The sequence below is a fragment of the Ochotona curzoniae genome, unplaced genomic scaffold (assembly GCF_017591425.1).
Source record: "Ochotona curzoniae isolate NIBS_2020 unplaced genomic scaffold, NIBS_Ocur_1.0 contig_291, whole genome shotgun sequence".
Classification (NCBI taxonomy): Eukaryota; Metazoa; Chordata; class Mammalia; order Lagomorpha; family Ochotonidae; genus Ochotona; species Ochotona curzoniae.
Window position 1 is genome coordinate 9,721,760 of NW_024465649.1, and position 15,217 is coordinate 9,736,976.

The 15,217-nt window shown below is 40.1% G+C and overlaps 1 protein-coding gene across 2 annotated transcripts in view; it reads left to right on the forward strand.

Annotated features, from left to right (window-relative positions):
- The window catches only part of DAB1 (DAB adaptor protein 1), a 383,239-nt gene that overhangs the window by 116,165 nt on the left and 251,857 nt on the right, over nucleotides 1–15,217 (forward strand). The window contains exon 2 of one of the 2 annotated variants that reach the window (XM_040978648.1): nucleotides 10,071–10,273. In XM_040978648.1, coding sequence (XP_040834582.1) covers nucleotides 10,207–10,273 — 67 coding nt within the window. In that variant the 5' untranslated portion in view covers nucleotides 10,071–10,206. Of the gene's footprint in view, nucleotides 1–10,070; nucleotides 10,274–15,217 lie in introns of those variants that run through there. The other variant, XM_040978649.1, reaches the window with a different exon arrangement.

Sequence of the window (15,217 nt, forward strand, 5' to 3'; positions counted from 1 at the left end):
ACATAACAGCTGTGTGGTAGGTGAGCAGAGAAGGGTGGAAGCGGAGTGTGAGCTGAGCACAGGGCAAGAGGCTGTGGCATTGTATGTGGTTTTATTCACATTGACTTCTGATGAAACCCATGAGACAAAAATGTACTGCCCTCATGAGATGAAGAATCTGGGGTCTTGAGTGGTTCAACAGCTAAAGTGCCCACAGTTTCCCAGGCAGCCCTAGGTGGGGCCGTGTGAGACTTCTACTAGAACAGCCCCTTGGACTGCCTGCTGCCTCAGATTCTGCTACCTACTGATTCATCTCAGTGAAGTCAGAGGTAAGGATTAGAGAAGGCTGTATGGCACTTATGGATAGGGGCCATCGGTATTGAAAACACTGATGAAATTATTTTAGGCTGATAGGTTGATTCACTTGATTGTGATACTTTAAGAGATTATGTGATGAGTTTTAATGGTGCTATACTTAATGAAACTGTATAATCTGATAGTTAAGGGCAATGTTCATAAGTGTGCCATGTTGTCAAATGAACTCCTTTAATGCTAAAACTTGGTTCTGACTTTAGTCAGCTGTGTGATAAAAGAAATACATTTTTTTCTGCCACCCTTTCCTCGTTGAGGATTGATTGAAAATGGGGTATTTGTAGTACTTGTCTTTTGGGACATTTTGTTTTCCCAATGGTGCTTTCACATAACTTTCATTTGTTTATTTTCCAGTTAAACCCATGGGATTATCCGTCATTATCTCAGTTTTCAGGTGAATAAGCTGATGTTCAGTTTAAATGATTTACTTACTTCTAGATTTAACCCTAGAAAAGTCAGACCAACAGATACTGAAGAGCAACAGGTCACATTTTTCGGTGTATCTAATAAAAACGTGTGTGTGTGTGTTTGTGTATACAATGTGTCTCAAACATAACCCACAGTGCAACATAATAAGGATGAGTTACCATGGCAAGGGATGTCTTGTACTCATGTGATTTTTTCCCCCCACTCTTGATATTGAGGTGTCAAGACAGTCTTGCCACTTGAGGTGATGAATCAGTTAGTTCTGTGACCTTCTGTGTTTGAAAGCCAGTGATATAACAGAGCAGATGTTGCTTTTCTTGAAACGCTTGGTCATAGCAAATAATGGCTAGAAGTCTGGTTCTCTGGTAGTGAAGGCTGCACCTGCTCTGGCTATTACTGTGCTCCCGGTTTTCTCTGCACCTGCTCCTCCAGTCCTCATAGCAGCTGTAAGCAGTGCTGCCACTGGCTTCTTACACAGCCTCACCTTGTCGTCTTTTTCTTTGTTGGTCCTGTAAAAAGCAAATGTGCAAGATAGGAGAATTGTATGTTTTCCCAGAGTGTCTAGATAATATCGGAACTCCATTACCACAAAAGAGACAGGCGTGTACACACACACACACACACACACACACACACACACACACACACACAGATATGGATGAGTAATCTAGAAAAAACTTGCTTTGACTGGAAATTAAAGACTCTTGCTGTGGTCCAAAGGGCATAGAGTTGAAAAGTCAGTTTGGGCCTAGAGGAATAGTCCAGAAAGGAAGGAACAGATCTGTTCCTTGCACCATGGTCCAAGACTGTTCCACGTCAGACAGTCTGGGCAGGTGCAGAAGCCAAGTTGGAGTCTATAGTAAGAACTGGCAGCCATACATTAATTTTAAACCCAGCTCGCCTTGGGAATGAGAAAGCATGCTGTCTAGGGAGTTACAGTAGATCTGAAACCAAGAGAAAGGTGAAGCTGGAGCTGCTGTAGTTGCATACTTCCATGTGCTAGAATTTGTGCTAAGTTTGTAGAAAAGAAAAATGTGAAATAGTCTCAAAACTACAGTAAAGCATATTAGAATAAGAAACTCCAAAGATGGTCCTACTCTTTTTACTTACATTCACCTGTTGCTACCATTTTATCTCAGTTGGTTTATCCTCTGTGTGTTTTCTCTCTATGGACACATGTGTACACACATGTGCAGAAAATGCATGTTCTATTATGGATTTTCAAAATGTGCGTAGTACACATTATGAAAACACTATGCATGGATTTCTTTATTCTGGCATCAAAATAAATATGCATTTAAAAGCTGTATGGGCATTTAAAAAAAGATCCATTTTTATTTTAAAGGCAGATTTTATAGAAAGATATAAGAGAATGAGGTCTTGTGTCCACTGGTTCACTCCCCACATAATTGCAGTGACCTCATCTGAGTGGATCTGAAGCCAGAAACCAGGAGCTCCTTCTGGACCTCCCACATGGGGACAGCAAGGACTTGGGACATCCTGCATTGCTTTCCGAGGCCATAAGCTGGGAGCTAAACTGGAAATGGAGCAGCTGGTACTCAAACCAGCATCCATATATGGGATGCTGGTGCCGCAGGTAGAAGAGTCACTTGGTGCATCACTGTGCTGACCCTGTATTTTAATCCCATTTTTTGCTTAAATTATTTGAAGGCACTTCAAACATATATGTGACTTTTTTCTGCATTATTTGAAAGGAACATCTGTCTTAACCCTTTATACGTACAATGTAGAGTATTTTTCCCAAGAGCCAATCATATTCTCTTGCATACCCACTGCAAAGTTAAGAAATAAGATTAACCTTTTTGCAATATTTTCACCTAATTAATCATTTGTATTCACATTTTGCAATGGATCCCATAATTTTCATATGGGATCAATATTCTGTTTATTTGTTATTTATTTAGTTCCTTTTAATGGGAAACATCTCCACAGCCTCTCTTTGTTAAACTATTTAAGAAATTGACTCTCCCCTGTCCCAAATGCAATCATGATGCCCTGTTCTCTGAGTATCACACATTCTTCATTCGTCCTGGTTGGCTCATGTTCAATTTGATAGCCTCATCAAGGTGTCCAATTTCTACTGCATAATCACAAAGTTTGCCTTAGAAATGGTAAATAATAAATAGGAATGCACTTTACAACATTCCCTCTGTGTCTTCAAAAAATGTTCCTGGCTTTATCATCTGTTGATAATTCATGCCCAGGCAGGATTCTCCATCATGCTTGCTCCCCGATGCTCCTAGTACTGTAACTTCAACACTCTGTTGGTACTTTATAAGTCATACCCCTCTACTTTGCAAGGCAGTACGCCTTTAGGAACCTATTGGTCTCGGGTTACCTGACCAGCAGGCCCTCGCAACCACTGAGGGATTGAGGCTGCAGCCGTATTCCTCAGTACAAATCACCAGAGACAGTTTGAGTGAGCATGTCCATATATTGTAAACCAGGCACAAATTTATATAGACTAAAAAAGGGGAAGACAGAAGGGTGTCTCCCAACAGTCCTGCCAGCCAGCAATGGCACTGTAATTGGCTAGAAGTCACATTTAGCTCTCTAGACCATTCAATCATATAGCAGTTCACATACAACACTCATGGCTGGCAGGTGGCTATGGGTCATGTATACCAGGCCGGCTTAAAGGTAATGAGGACCCCACCTGACTTCTCAGAGTTGCTTAAAAAGGAAATCCCAACACAGCTCATACAAGGACAGAGAAGAAAGATTGGGGTGCAGCCTATCGCCCTCACCTGTATGTCAATGATCAGACCAGCTTGAGTTCTTGGTTAGCCAAGACTATTGTCAGTGAGTTCCATCAAGGGGTCACAGGTAATGACTTCCCACAAAGGTCAAACAGGAAGAGATCCAGGGGGTGATCTCAAATAGATTGGTGTGTTATGTTACTGACTAAGGTCTGTGGACTTCATCTTCTCAGTGGTTTATTACTAATCAACATGCTTAATAATCATACCTGCTTTATATTTCTCCCAGGCTAATAGCTCCTTCAGGATGGCTCTGCGTCTGCATGGCCTTTTCCTTCATTTTTGTGTCTTATGAGCATATTCTTGCTTTCCAGAGCCACATGGTGTTTCAGGTTCATCTGGCATCAGCCTGCCTCAGCTCTGTAAACAGGTATTTTGACGAGATGTCCTGGTTCTTTGTCCTGCAGAATGGAGGTGGAACCTAAAATCTGAGGATCAGGAGTTTTGTTACTGAGATACCTTTTCTTCTAAAGCTCTCTAGTTACAGAGCTAAGAAATATTTGCTTATAAACAACTTATACAGGGAATAAGGTTGTGGGCTTTTGGCCTAGAGGTTACCATGGTCATTCAGATGCTCCAAGTCCCACATGGGAGTGCCTGAATTCAACTCCCAGCCATGACTTTTGACTCCAACTTTGTGCTGATGTGGGCCTCTGGAAGTAGTTGGTGATGGCTCAAGGAAGTGAGTTCCTGCCATCTGCGTGCCAGACCTGGGTTAAATCCCTAGTTACTGTTGTAGGCATTCAGTAATGAACCAGTAAATGGAATCTTTCTTTCTCTTTTTCTTTGTTAAATTTCTGCCTTTGGGGGGAAAAAAAAGAAAAAATAAATTTTATGTACATGCACAAATATACATTCATATGCAAATGCATGTATATTTTATGAGTCATGACTTTATCGTGAAACCTGCTTATTTTAATCTGTGCCCATAGTGTTTATTCTTGCCTTCCTTCTTTTCATACTTTAACATTTTTTTTCTGTAATCAGAGTCTTGGCTCCCAAAAACTTCAATGATAACTTTATCTCTTTGTGAATTCTCTAATACATCTAAAATAGCTTCAGCATTGTGGGGCTTGGATGGGGGAGGAGGAACCTCCTAAGAAGAGTGTGTCGTTTCTTGGCTGCCCTGTCTGCTCTGACCTGAGATTGAGTGTTTGCAGTCTCATCCCATGTTCTCATGCTCTTTAACAAATGTTTCTCACGCACCCCATCCGTAGGATGCTTATTATGTTCGCTTAGCATAGCTTTGCAGTAATTGGGTTTAGTCTTCAGCTTTAGATTTCACCTCACTTGCCGTCCCTGTTCATTTAATTCTCTCAGGTATATGAAACATTAGTAGTTGATTCAGATGTAGAAATGGTACAAAAACCACTTTATATGAAATGTCATTCTCAGCTCCTCCATATCCTGGTCCTCTTGCCTTCTACCTGGTCACTCTGTTTATAAGCATGAGCCAGCGTATTTGTAGGTAGAAAACCAAGTGTTCTGATTTATTTGTTCTGCGTTGTCGTACTTCTTTTAGTAAAGACAAGTCAGTGTTTGTCTCTTCCTTTCCTAGACAACAGGTACCATGCATAGTTTGGCTAGATTGACTTGGGCTTTTAAAGTACCCAAATATAACTTATCTTTGAAATCTCATACATTTGATAATGGTGCTCCTGTTGAGAAATCTGGAACTGTTTGTGCTGTTGCACGTTTGTATTTTGCTGGCAAAAGGCCTGTGTTAAATGCCATGTGGTTGGGTGAGTGAGGTCCCAGCTGATGTCCCATGTACATACTAGTGTGTTGTTTTTAATGCCCATAATTGCTTCCATACACACCTTAACTTTTCATCCTGGGACAAAATCCGATTTTTAGGACTATCTTGTGCTTTTTACACCAGGTTTTCCAGTATTAGGATATCTATCATACAAGGCAACTCTGTCCTACTAACCAACTAGTAAGCTGGGAAGAGGATTTCTTCTGGTTTGCTTAGTTTCAAGTGATATTTCTCTAACACATCTCTCTCAATTCAAAATAGAACTGACCATATTAATGATGCTACAGAACTATTACCTCTACCTTGTTCCAAACTGTAATAGGTGAGAGTCTTTGCCCATTAAGTCATCATTCTTTCTCACCCCTGTTCCCTGATTTTCTAGCAATCATCAATCCATCTTCTGTCTCCATGAATTTACCTGTTGGATATTTCATGTAATGTGCATCATTTTTGTCTAACTTAATTCACCTGATCTGGTGTTTTCAAGATTTATCCACGTTGTAGCATATTATCAGGAACACTTCCCTTTTCAGCTGAGTAATATTCCTTGGCATTGAAGTACTATTTTGTTCATCTTGTCATCCCTAATGAGTATCTGGGAGGATTTGAATGAGTGGGAGTGGAATTTCTACATGTATTGTGCTATTTGCTGGCCATGTGACCTCGTCTAAACTCATCGATTGACTTGTGTCTCAGTGTCTTCGTTCAGTAGATGAAGGTGATGATATTATCCAATCTGAAATGGTGGAAAGGACTGAATCAGATGGTATTTGAAAATGTCATGGCACAGCACTTGGCTAATAATGAATCCTCCATTAACGTTAGCTATTTTATCCTGGGGTTGTATGAAGAGGAGTGAATGGAGAAAGAGAATATAAATTTGTGTTTTAGTGTACGTTTATTCTGGTGTAGCTGCTAAAACCTGTGTGCTTTGTTGTTTCCAAAGCCCTATCTGTATTTTCTGCTTTGTGGTTTGGTGTTTCTGTCCCTAACTCCATCCCTGAACATGGAATTTTACATTTTAGAAGCAGTTCACTAGACAGAATGCCTGTAATGGGATGTTACCTAATTCACAGTTAGATGTGAAGAGCTCATTATAAAAAACCTGACACACTTCAGGAATATTAAATTACTGCAGATTGTGTGGAGCAAAGAAACATTATTGAAGCATTTCAAAATTCTGGGCAAGCCTGAATTTAACTGATAGGGTTTCACAGCTTTTACTGAGGAAATGATTTGAGTTGTCACATGGTTTCTGGCCCTGGAGGACTTTAATCTCCTTAATTACAAAGAAATGAATTTCCTAAATAATTTGGAGTTCCTTCACAGCACTTGCTCAACCTCTGACTTTTGGAAAATTAAAGGGGGTGCTGGCGATACTGTACTGCAGCTTTCTGAGTTAAGCTTTTATTCTGAATGATGCTGGTTTCCTTTCATATTGATATGGAGATGTACTTTAGAAATTCACAAGTCATGTTTATTGCATTTGAACACAATCAAATTTTATCAAACACAGGGTGTGGGTCACCCATGGAATAAGGAAAGGACTATATTGTAGTTAGTAACATTGAAGGGGAGAGAGTGGTGGGGTGTCAATCTAGTTTTAACAGCTCTTTTCAAGAAAACTTGAATTTGTGTAAAATCTATTTGGGTTAGTTCATCTCTACATTTAGGTGTGTATTGTATGTAAGAGGAGTGTGTGGATAGAACTGAGCTTGTTCTTACTTTTTCCCGTCTTAGTGTTCCCCTGTGTAAAGAGATGATGATTATAAGATGTATGATTGCAAACCAGCCACGGGGCCCTAATCAAGTGACACAACAAGTTTTGTGCCTAAATCTGTGTGCCACCTACAGATGTGTCTGCCAGTCTGCCTCGAATTACACGTGCGATCCCACTTATTTTTCATGGCAGTTTTGTGAAATTGGTGCTTTTGAAACTGATGTAAAGAGAAATTGACTAACTCCCCCAACATCAAATGGCTGATCAGGGGCTGAAAATATGAAGTAGAGAAAAAAACCAGGTCATAGCTTAAATGGGATATCAAGACAGACTTTAGAAGAGAGATTCCATGGAAAAGTAAGCCAAGGCAAAGATGGAAGACGGGGGGAAGCATGTTGCCTCCCTAGAAGTGTGCTTCATTTGATTTGTTGGTTTCAAGCCACCTCGCCCCTTGTCCATGCCCTTGCTCTACCTGAAACCACCCATCCATCCATCCACCCATCCATCCATCTATCCATCCATTCTCCATATAATTACTGGCAACCTGTTTGTCCTTTCCTTAATCAGCTGTCTGAGAGAAGCATCATTTTTAAGGATGCACAGAGTAGATTTTCCCTCTATGGAGTCCTATTGACTTGTCCAAGAGAAGAGAAGTCTCTCTCCTTGCTTTTGATGGTTTTAGTACTGGTCATGGATGTGGATTGAAATTCCTTATGTGATTGATATTGCTGGAGGGAGCTGTTCTTTGAGGACAGGAATCAGGTTTTGATGATGTCCTCTTGGCCTGCATGGATGCACAGTAACTCTCTGTTAACATGAATGAGCCAGTATTTGTATTTGGCAAGTAAAAAGTTTTTAGTATTTATTGTGATAAAATAATAGAGATCGCTAAGAAGATTAATTATGTCCATATGTGAATATGTTTTGCAACTTTCATTTCCCATGAGGTCTTGCTTTTGGGGGAAAAGGGGGTGTAAATGAATGCTGGTGGTAAGGTACAGGTACACAGCAGGAGAGGTGCTCATTTTATACATATGGTATTATAGACCTTATTCTACAAGGATAGCTTCTGTTTTCATTTATTGTAGTCCTGGATCCTTTAGCTCAAGTACTTACATTCACTACAGTCTCTCTCTCTCTCTTTCTCTCTTTCTCTCATTTAAGTTTTATTTGAGAGACAGGCAGGGGGAGAACCTTTGTTGTGTCTCACTTCTCAAATATCCATTGTGGCTGGGCATGAGCCAGGACTGGTTGGGCCTAAGATGTAAACCACAAACTCAGTTCATGTCTCCCATTTGTGTGGTAGGAATCCAACCATCTGACCCATCATAACAGCTGCCTTGAGTCTATAGTATCAGCAAACTGGTATCAAGGAGACCCAGCTACTCTGACATGGGGTGTCAGTATTTATTTGTGTTACAGTGTCTCAGTTGATTTCTAGGCCAAATATCTGTTCCCAGGATTCTTTTTAATGGTTAACTTGTTAAAACACCTCTACCACCACCACTGCCAGATCAGGTATGTGTGAATAAGATCTCCGTATTTAAGCTTTGCTGTAATTTTATGTGACTGATCAAGTTAACTTTTATTGACTTGATTAAGAGACTTGGATCGTATAATAATGATGATGATGATAATGATAGTACTAATAATTTTATCTAAAACCGACACTTGACATCAATCCTTTCAGACTAATCAGCTCTGGATCTGAAGGAGGAGCTAGGAATTGTCTGCACAATTTAAAAATCCATTTTCAGAAGGTTTTTCTTAATATTATTTAAAAGTGGATACTCGGGGACCTAGCATGGTAGCCTACTGGCTAAATTCCTCACCTTGCACCTGCTAGGATTCCATATAGGTGACGATACATGTCCCTGAGACCATATTTCCCATCCAGCTCCCTGCTTGTGCCTAGGAAAGCAGTTGAGGACGGCCCAAAGTCTTGGGACCCTGCACCCACATGGGAGACCCGGAAGAAGCTCCTGGCTCCTGGCTTCAGATTGGCTCAGCTCCACCCATTTGAGGCCGCTTGGGTAATGAATCAATGGATGGAAGATCTTGCTCTCTGTGTGTCCTCCTTTATGTATATCTGACTTTCCAACAAAAATAAATCTTAAAGTGGATAACTGGTGAAGTGTATTTTCAATAGAATTCTCAGGTATAATTCTTACATAGTCACTGGGAATGACTGTTGATTTGACAAAGGAAATGCATTTATCCAATTTAAATGAGATGGAATGAAATTATGCATGTGAAGCAGTGGATGAGGGCATGGCATATATTAAGTGCGTAGTAAATACCAGCGGTAATTGAAGTGATTGTAGTATCATTGTTCTATTCCTAGCAGCGTCTGGACATAATGGTGCCTAGTAATGTGCAATGCATACTTATTAAAGCATGAATGGATGAAATGTGAATTTGTCTCTTTCTTCTCTCCTCATATTAAATACTTGTCTGCTTTTATAGCTGGGGGCAAAGCTGATATAAAAATTGGCTTGCTGCGAAGTTTCTCAGACCCGTTTTTCACCTTGCCCATAGAGCCCAATTGTATGTCAACTTCGTGTTTCCTGCAATGCCTGCCAGAGAGGAACAGACCACAGGTCACTTCCCTGTGATCTGCCGTGACTACTAAGGCTCTGATAGAGCTTGGCTTGGCTGATGGATGGGTGCCCTGTGGTTGGAAATGTCTCCACGGGACTGCTCAGGAAATATGTCTTTGCTGCATTTTCTGGGTGGCATCTGGTGCATAAAAAGAAGAAACATGGAAAACAAAGGGAATGGGTTTGTGCCGCTTGGAAATTCAGGGTTTTACAGATCCAATGTGAATCACCTAGTTGAGAAACTGCCAGTCATCCTGCCCTTCCTTTCACTAGGCAAACCCTGCCAAGGGCTACGTAAAAATCCTGTCGGATATTTGTAGTGAAAGAGCAACATTGTCTTGATTCAGTGTGGCTGGCAGTTCATGTCCTTTAACAATTTCTGTTTAACTTCCTAGGAGTGGCCATTCTGAAATTTCTCTTGTCTTGATTTGCAGCACTCAAGAAGAGTGAATGAAATGTGCGGCTCCGGGTGTTGTTTCTGAAGGGAGGAGTCTTTCTCTTGGAGAGGAGTCCTCAATGAGCCTGGCCGAGGCCTGCGATCTGTGTGAAGTGGACTAAGGATTAAGTAGGATGTCAACTGAGACAGAACTTCAAGTAGCTGTGAAAACCAGCGCCAAGAAAGACTCCCGAAAGAAAGGTAGGGCTGCGTTGAATCGCTTCTTCATAGATCCTTGTGTGTGTGTGTGTGTGTGTGTAGAATGATATAAAGAAGCATCTTAGTGATTGCATATTTCAAATTGTTTCTTGAAGGTATTTGAGGAAGTACTTATGTTGTGCTGGATCTCCTTTATTCTCTAGGCAAACTTTGAAATGCTTCTAATAGACAAAGTGCTTTCAGATTTGTCTCCCTCCCACCCTTCCACCAATATCTCTGCCTCATTCACCTTGTCCTTTAGCCCTGTTCCTCTTCCTGGTATTCTGCCTATTGTAGTTCACCTTGAAGTAGGCCAGGGATTCTCCAGCTCCAACAGCACATGCTCACCCCCCAGGACTTGGTAGAACATGGGTTGTTGAAGGCCATCGCCGGAAGTTCTGACTTGATCCACTAGATCTGGATGGGGCATGAGACATTCTGTTTTCCAACAAATGCCTATGCAGTACTGTTCCTGATAGCCCAGAGACTACACTTAGAGAACTCTGGACTGGTAATGAAGCCTGCAGTGCTTTGTAGTTCTTCCACTTTATTTTCTGCCCCAACTCCCGGTTACGCTCCAGTTTTGAATTCAGTTGGAGCCTCCTAGGGAAGCTTTTCTTTATTCCCCAGAGAAGATTACTTGCTTTTTAAAATTTTGTTTTTGTAGTTTGTGGTTGATATGTGGCTTTATTAAACTGTCATATGTTTGTGTTGGCCATTAATCCCATGAGCTCCCTCGTAGCTAGGCTTCTTGTTCACCCTCAAAGTTCCAATCTGTGAGGAGCAGAAAGTGCCTGACAGAGAGGATAATAACTTGTACGGAAAAATGGCATGTCTAGTGTGTAACAGGGTAATTCTGTCATCTTGCATGTTTGCTGGAGGATGTACTCTCAGCAAGTTTGTCCTCTCATTGTAATGAAATGTAAGTAAGCCATGCTCTGAGTTGTATGTTTTTTCTTCACCCTTCTCCCTGTCCCCTGTCTTCCCCTGTCCTCCATTGTTCTCTGCCATGTGGGGAGCAATTCGTAGAGTTCTCTTTCAGGTCTTGAAATTTGTCAATGTGGGCCATTCACTGAAATGCTCTCGGATTCAATATATAGGCAGTGGTTTGTCCGAACGTCATGGTACTTTCCCAGTCCTGTTTTGTGATGACATTTGTCTGACACTGTTCAAAAGCAAGGAGCATAAATGTTATAAATGTATGTAGCTCTTGGACAGGCAATTTAGGAAGCACTGTACATTTTAATTTTCATGTTAATTTGAAACACATATATTTTGGAGGCAGACCATTTCATTCCCTAAAACTGAAAGTAAGCCTTGTTTCCTATGCATCATGATCTAAGAATCATGGAAAGCAAATGAGTGAAAGAACAGATTTGGGTAGAACTGCTTGGTGGTAAATTATGAAGTTGGTTTCTACTAGAAGTCAAATATTTTCTCAATGGAAACTGACAAGTTCTAGTTTTGCCTCAGAGTTAATCTTTCCACTAAAGCTATGCTCTTGAATGCTTTATGTGTTCAAATTCTCTTACTGAAAAATCTTTTCTTTCCTAATTTTAACATGGAAAACAGGAAACGTTCTAAAAACAAGAAACATTCTGAAGAAATAGTTGAGAAGTTTCAGGCCACTGACTTGGTTGGGGATTTGGGATTTGTGTGTGGAGGTGATTCTTTTCAGAATTTCTTTATCTTCATGATGTTGAAGACCTCTAGAATCAGAGCCATTAATATATAAGTACTTCCCACAAGTGAGTGACTGGTATTAAGGAATCTGAGTAGGTAGACTTGGGTTCAAATTTTGGCTTTCTTCCTTCCTTATTATGTGACCCAAGAAAGTTACTTAACCTCTCTCTACCTCATTTTGTTCTCTTGTAAAATTGACATACTATTACAAGCCTTAGATATTCAATGTAAAGACTAATGGAATAAAATGAGTAAAATACTCATCGTGGTACTTGACATGTATTAATTGAGCAACAAAAATTAGCTGTGTCCTCTCTTCCTATTTTCATCTTCGTTGTCATCACATTATTTTCTCTAATCCTGTTTAAAATATTCTCGAGATTTCTAAAGAGCATAGATTTGTCTCAAACCAAAATTCTGTAATTACTGATAATTGTACAAACGTGTTAAATAATTTTTCTTCTGTTAGACTTGCCTGGACTGTGATACCAAGAAAACACACACATATTAAAAAGAGTCTATGTGCTGACAATAGCATGACTTCATTTCTTGTTCTTCAGATATGATCGTGAAATAACAAGTATTCTGTTATGCAAATATTGAAAATTCGGCTAAGATAAATAGATATAGAAGTGGATAAACAGGTCATTAGTCAAGCTGGAGTAATGCTGCTTACCTCTGTTATGATGGTTTTCTTTTGCTCTGCTTGTGTTTTTATGGTCACAACATATAACCTGTAAAAATGAAGAGTCTGTCTTCTTCACTAACCTATACGTATGTGTTTGTTTTTCCTATCATATTACATTGGCTTGGTATGTCAGTACCATATTTAGGGTGAGTAGAGATCGTTGTGTTGTTTTATATTAATGGAAACGCTTTTAAATTACACTTACATGTTATACTTTTATTGAAGAATCTTTGTTAAGTCCCTGTATCTATATTATTTTCCAGGAGACATTTTGTACATGTGAATTACATGTTAAATTTTACTATGCGATTTTTGATATGTATATTAGTGATTATATGTGTTTTCCTCATTTCATTTATAATTGTAATTACTTTGATTGATAGATTTACCAATCTGCATTTTTGATATGCTCTCTCTTGGCCATAATACATGGTTTTTCCCTATCCTGCTGAATAAAAGACTCATTAGATTGTAATGTGGCTCTTCTACCGGCATTGATCAACAAGATTACTGTATAGCTTTATTGGACAGCCTGCAACTGGTATTAGATCAAGTGATATCTTCATATAGCGATATTGATAGGAAGGAAACAGTGAGCAATAGTCAGACCTCCTTGTGGGAAAAATATTACTTTCTTTTTCTAAGCAGTTTCATTGAACTTTTGAAAAGCTATATGTGCTTATTACCGAAATGAGAAAAGACAGAGTAATCATGTATAATCCCATAAAGCAAAAATAAATAACTACTATGAACGTGCTTAGTTATTTCCTTTTGAAGTGACTTTCTAGAATAATATGTGATTGGGACTCTACCATGTATGTGATTTTATGTCCTGCTTGGTTATTTGACACCTATTGCTGGCACGTTTCCCATATTATTATTCAGTATTGCAGAATAGAAGGATTTCTTTTGTCTTTAGCAAGATATGGATGGCTCCTGGGCCAAATATTTTATTTCCTGGAAAAGAATGCCTGACAATGGAGGTCATCTACTATGAAAAAAGTGGTTTTCAGGAAATGAGCAGGCTCTTTAGAATTTCCCACAAAACTGCAACCCTGTTCTTGAGACCAGGCTATTGAAATAAAGGTAGATGGTTACAAATACACAGAGGGGCAATATTTCACCACAAAATGAGATTTTAGAGAGGCCGTGTGTGCATCATACTTTGATTACTTGCTATTCAAATAAGGAATGGAAGTATTAAAACCTAAAGTTTTCTGCATTTCAGTTTGATTGGGCTGTGCTGATAATACACACAGCTTGTCAACTGGTGACTATTGCAGAGTGAGATTTGACAGAGGACCAGGGAAAAAGGATGCACATTTTCATGTATCTTCCCTGCCACCAAAGATGGAACTTTAGCTGACGCAGTCCATGCTACTTGTCATCCCAGGATGAGGGCACAAAATGGAGGACAGTGGTAGGATTACGGGTCCCACTACGAGCTACCACAGGTATTTCCAGGTGCAGTACTTACGATTTTTCTGTGTACATCATCTGGCAGTTTAGTGTAGAGGAAAGAGAACTGACATAGACAGCCCTGGATTTAATTCCGGCTTTTCCATATCTGCTGTGTAACAGATTCCCTTAGTCTCCTGGAGCCTGCTTCAAAGTGTGCGTGTGTGGCTTGCATGGGGGTATGTGTGAATCCATTTGTCATGAGATGAGTTCTCCAGCCTGGCAGTGGCTTTGTTGGTATAAGCTTTCCTGTCTTCTTCTTTCTGAGATCACAGTATTGTGTCTTTCTTTCCCAGAAACACCTGGAAATGGTTAAACTTACCTTGCTTATGTTTATCGCAGAACTATATTCAGACTGTCATTAAATAATGTCAGCAACAGCCCATGCTTACTATTTCTTTCTGAGCGATTTTGGGACCCAAGAACCCAAGGTTTTGATAAGACCCAGAGACTGATGGTCACAGGGCAGATGCCTCAACTTTGGAATCCAGTCAAACCAATTTTGAAACCTGACTTTGTACCATTGATGGCTAGAATACTTGTAAAGGTTTTCGTAGAAAAGGCCAATCAATTCAAGCTAAGAAATAGTTCCATAGTGTCATTCTCAGGATCCAGACTGCTCCACTGGATAGTTATTCACTAGAGAGAGTCGCTACTAACACTTAGGTGCTCACCCATCTGCTCCTGTTGTCCATCAGGGAAGGCAGCCTGGAATATCCAAATGCCTGACTCGGTATACAATTGCTGGTTGTACCCCAAAGGAAAAGCGTTGCACCACTTCAGCTACCCAAAGGATCATGTTCACTTGGCCAAGAGAGGCATCATTGATGAATTAGTTCTCTTGCCCACAAATCTTTATTCAGCTGCCGATGCAAGCACCCACTGACCCCATGCTGGTGTTCTGGGACAAAGTGAAAGTTCTCAGAGGGAAGTTCTCATGTCACGTGGCCCTACTTGCAACTGAGCAATCTCTGGTCGGGAGAGGCACTTTTGATTTTTATAGATCTTGATCTTCCCTGGAAAAGTTGCCTTGTTTCTCTATTACATTATTGTTGTTTCAAAAGGATTATTTATTTATTTATTTGAAGGTGTTACAAAAGAGTGATGTGGTGTACAGG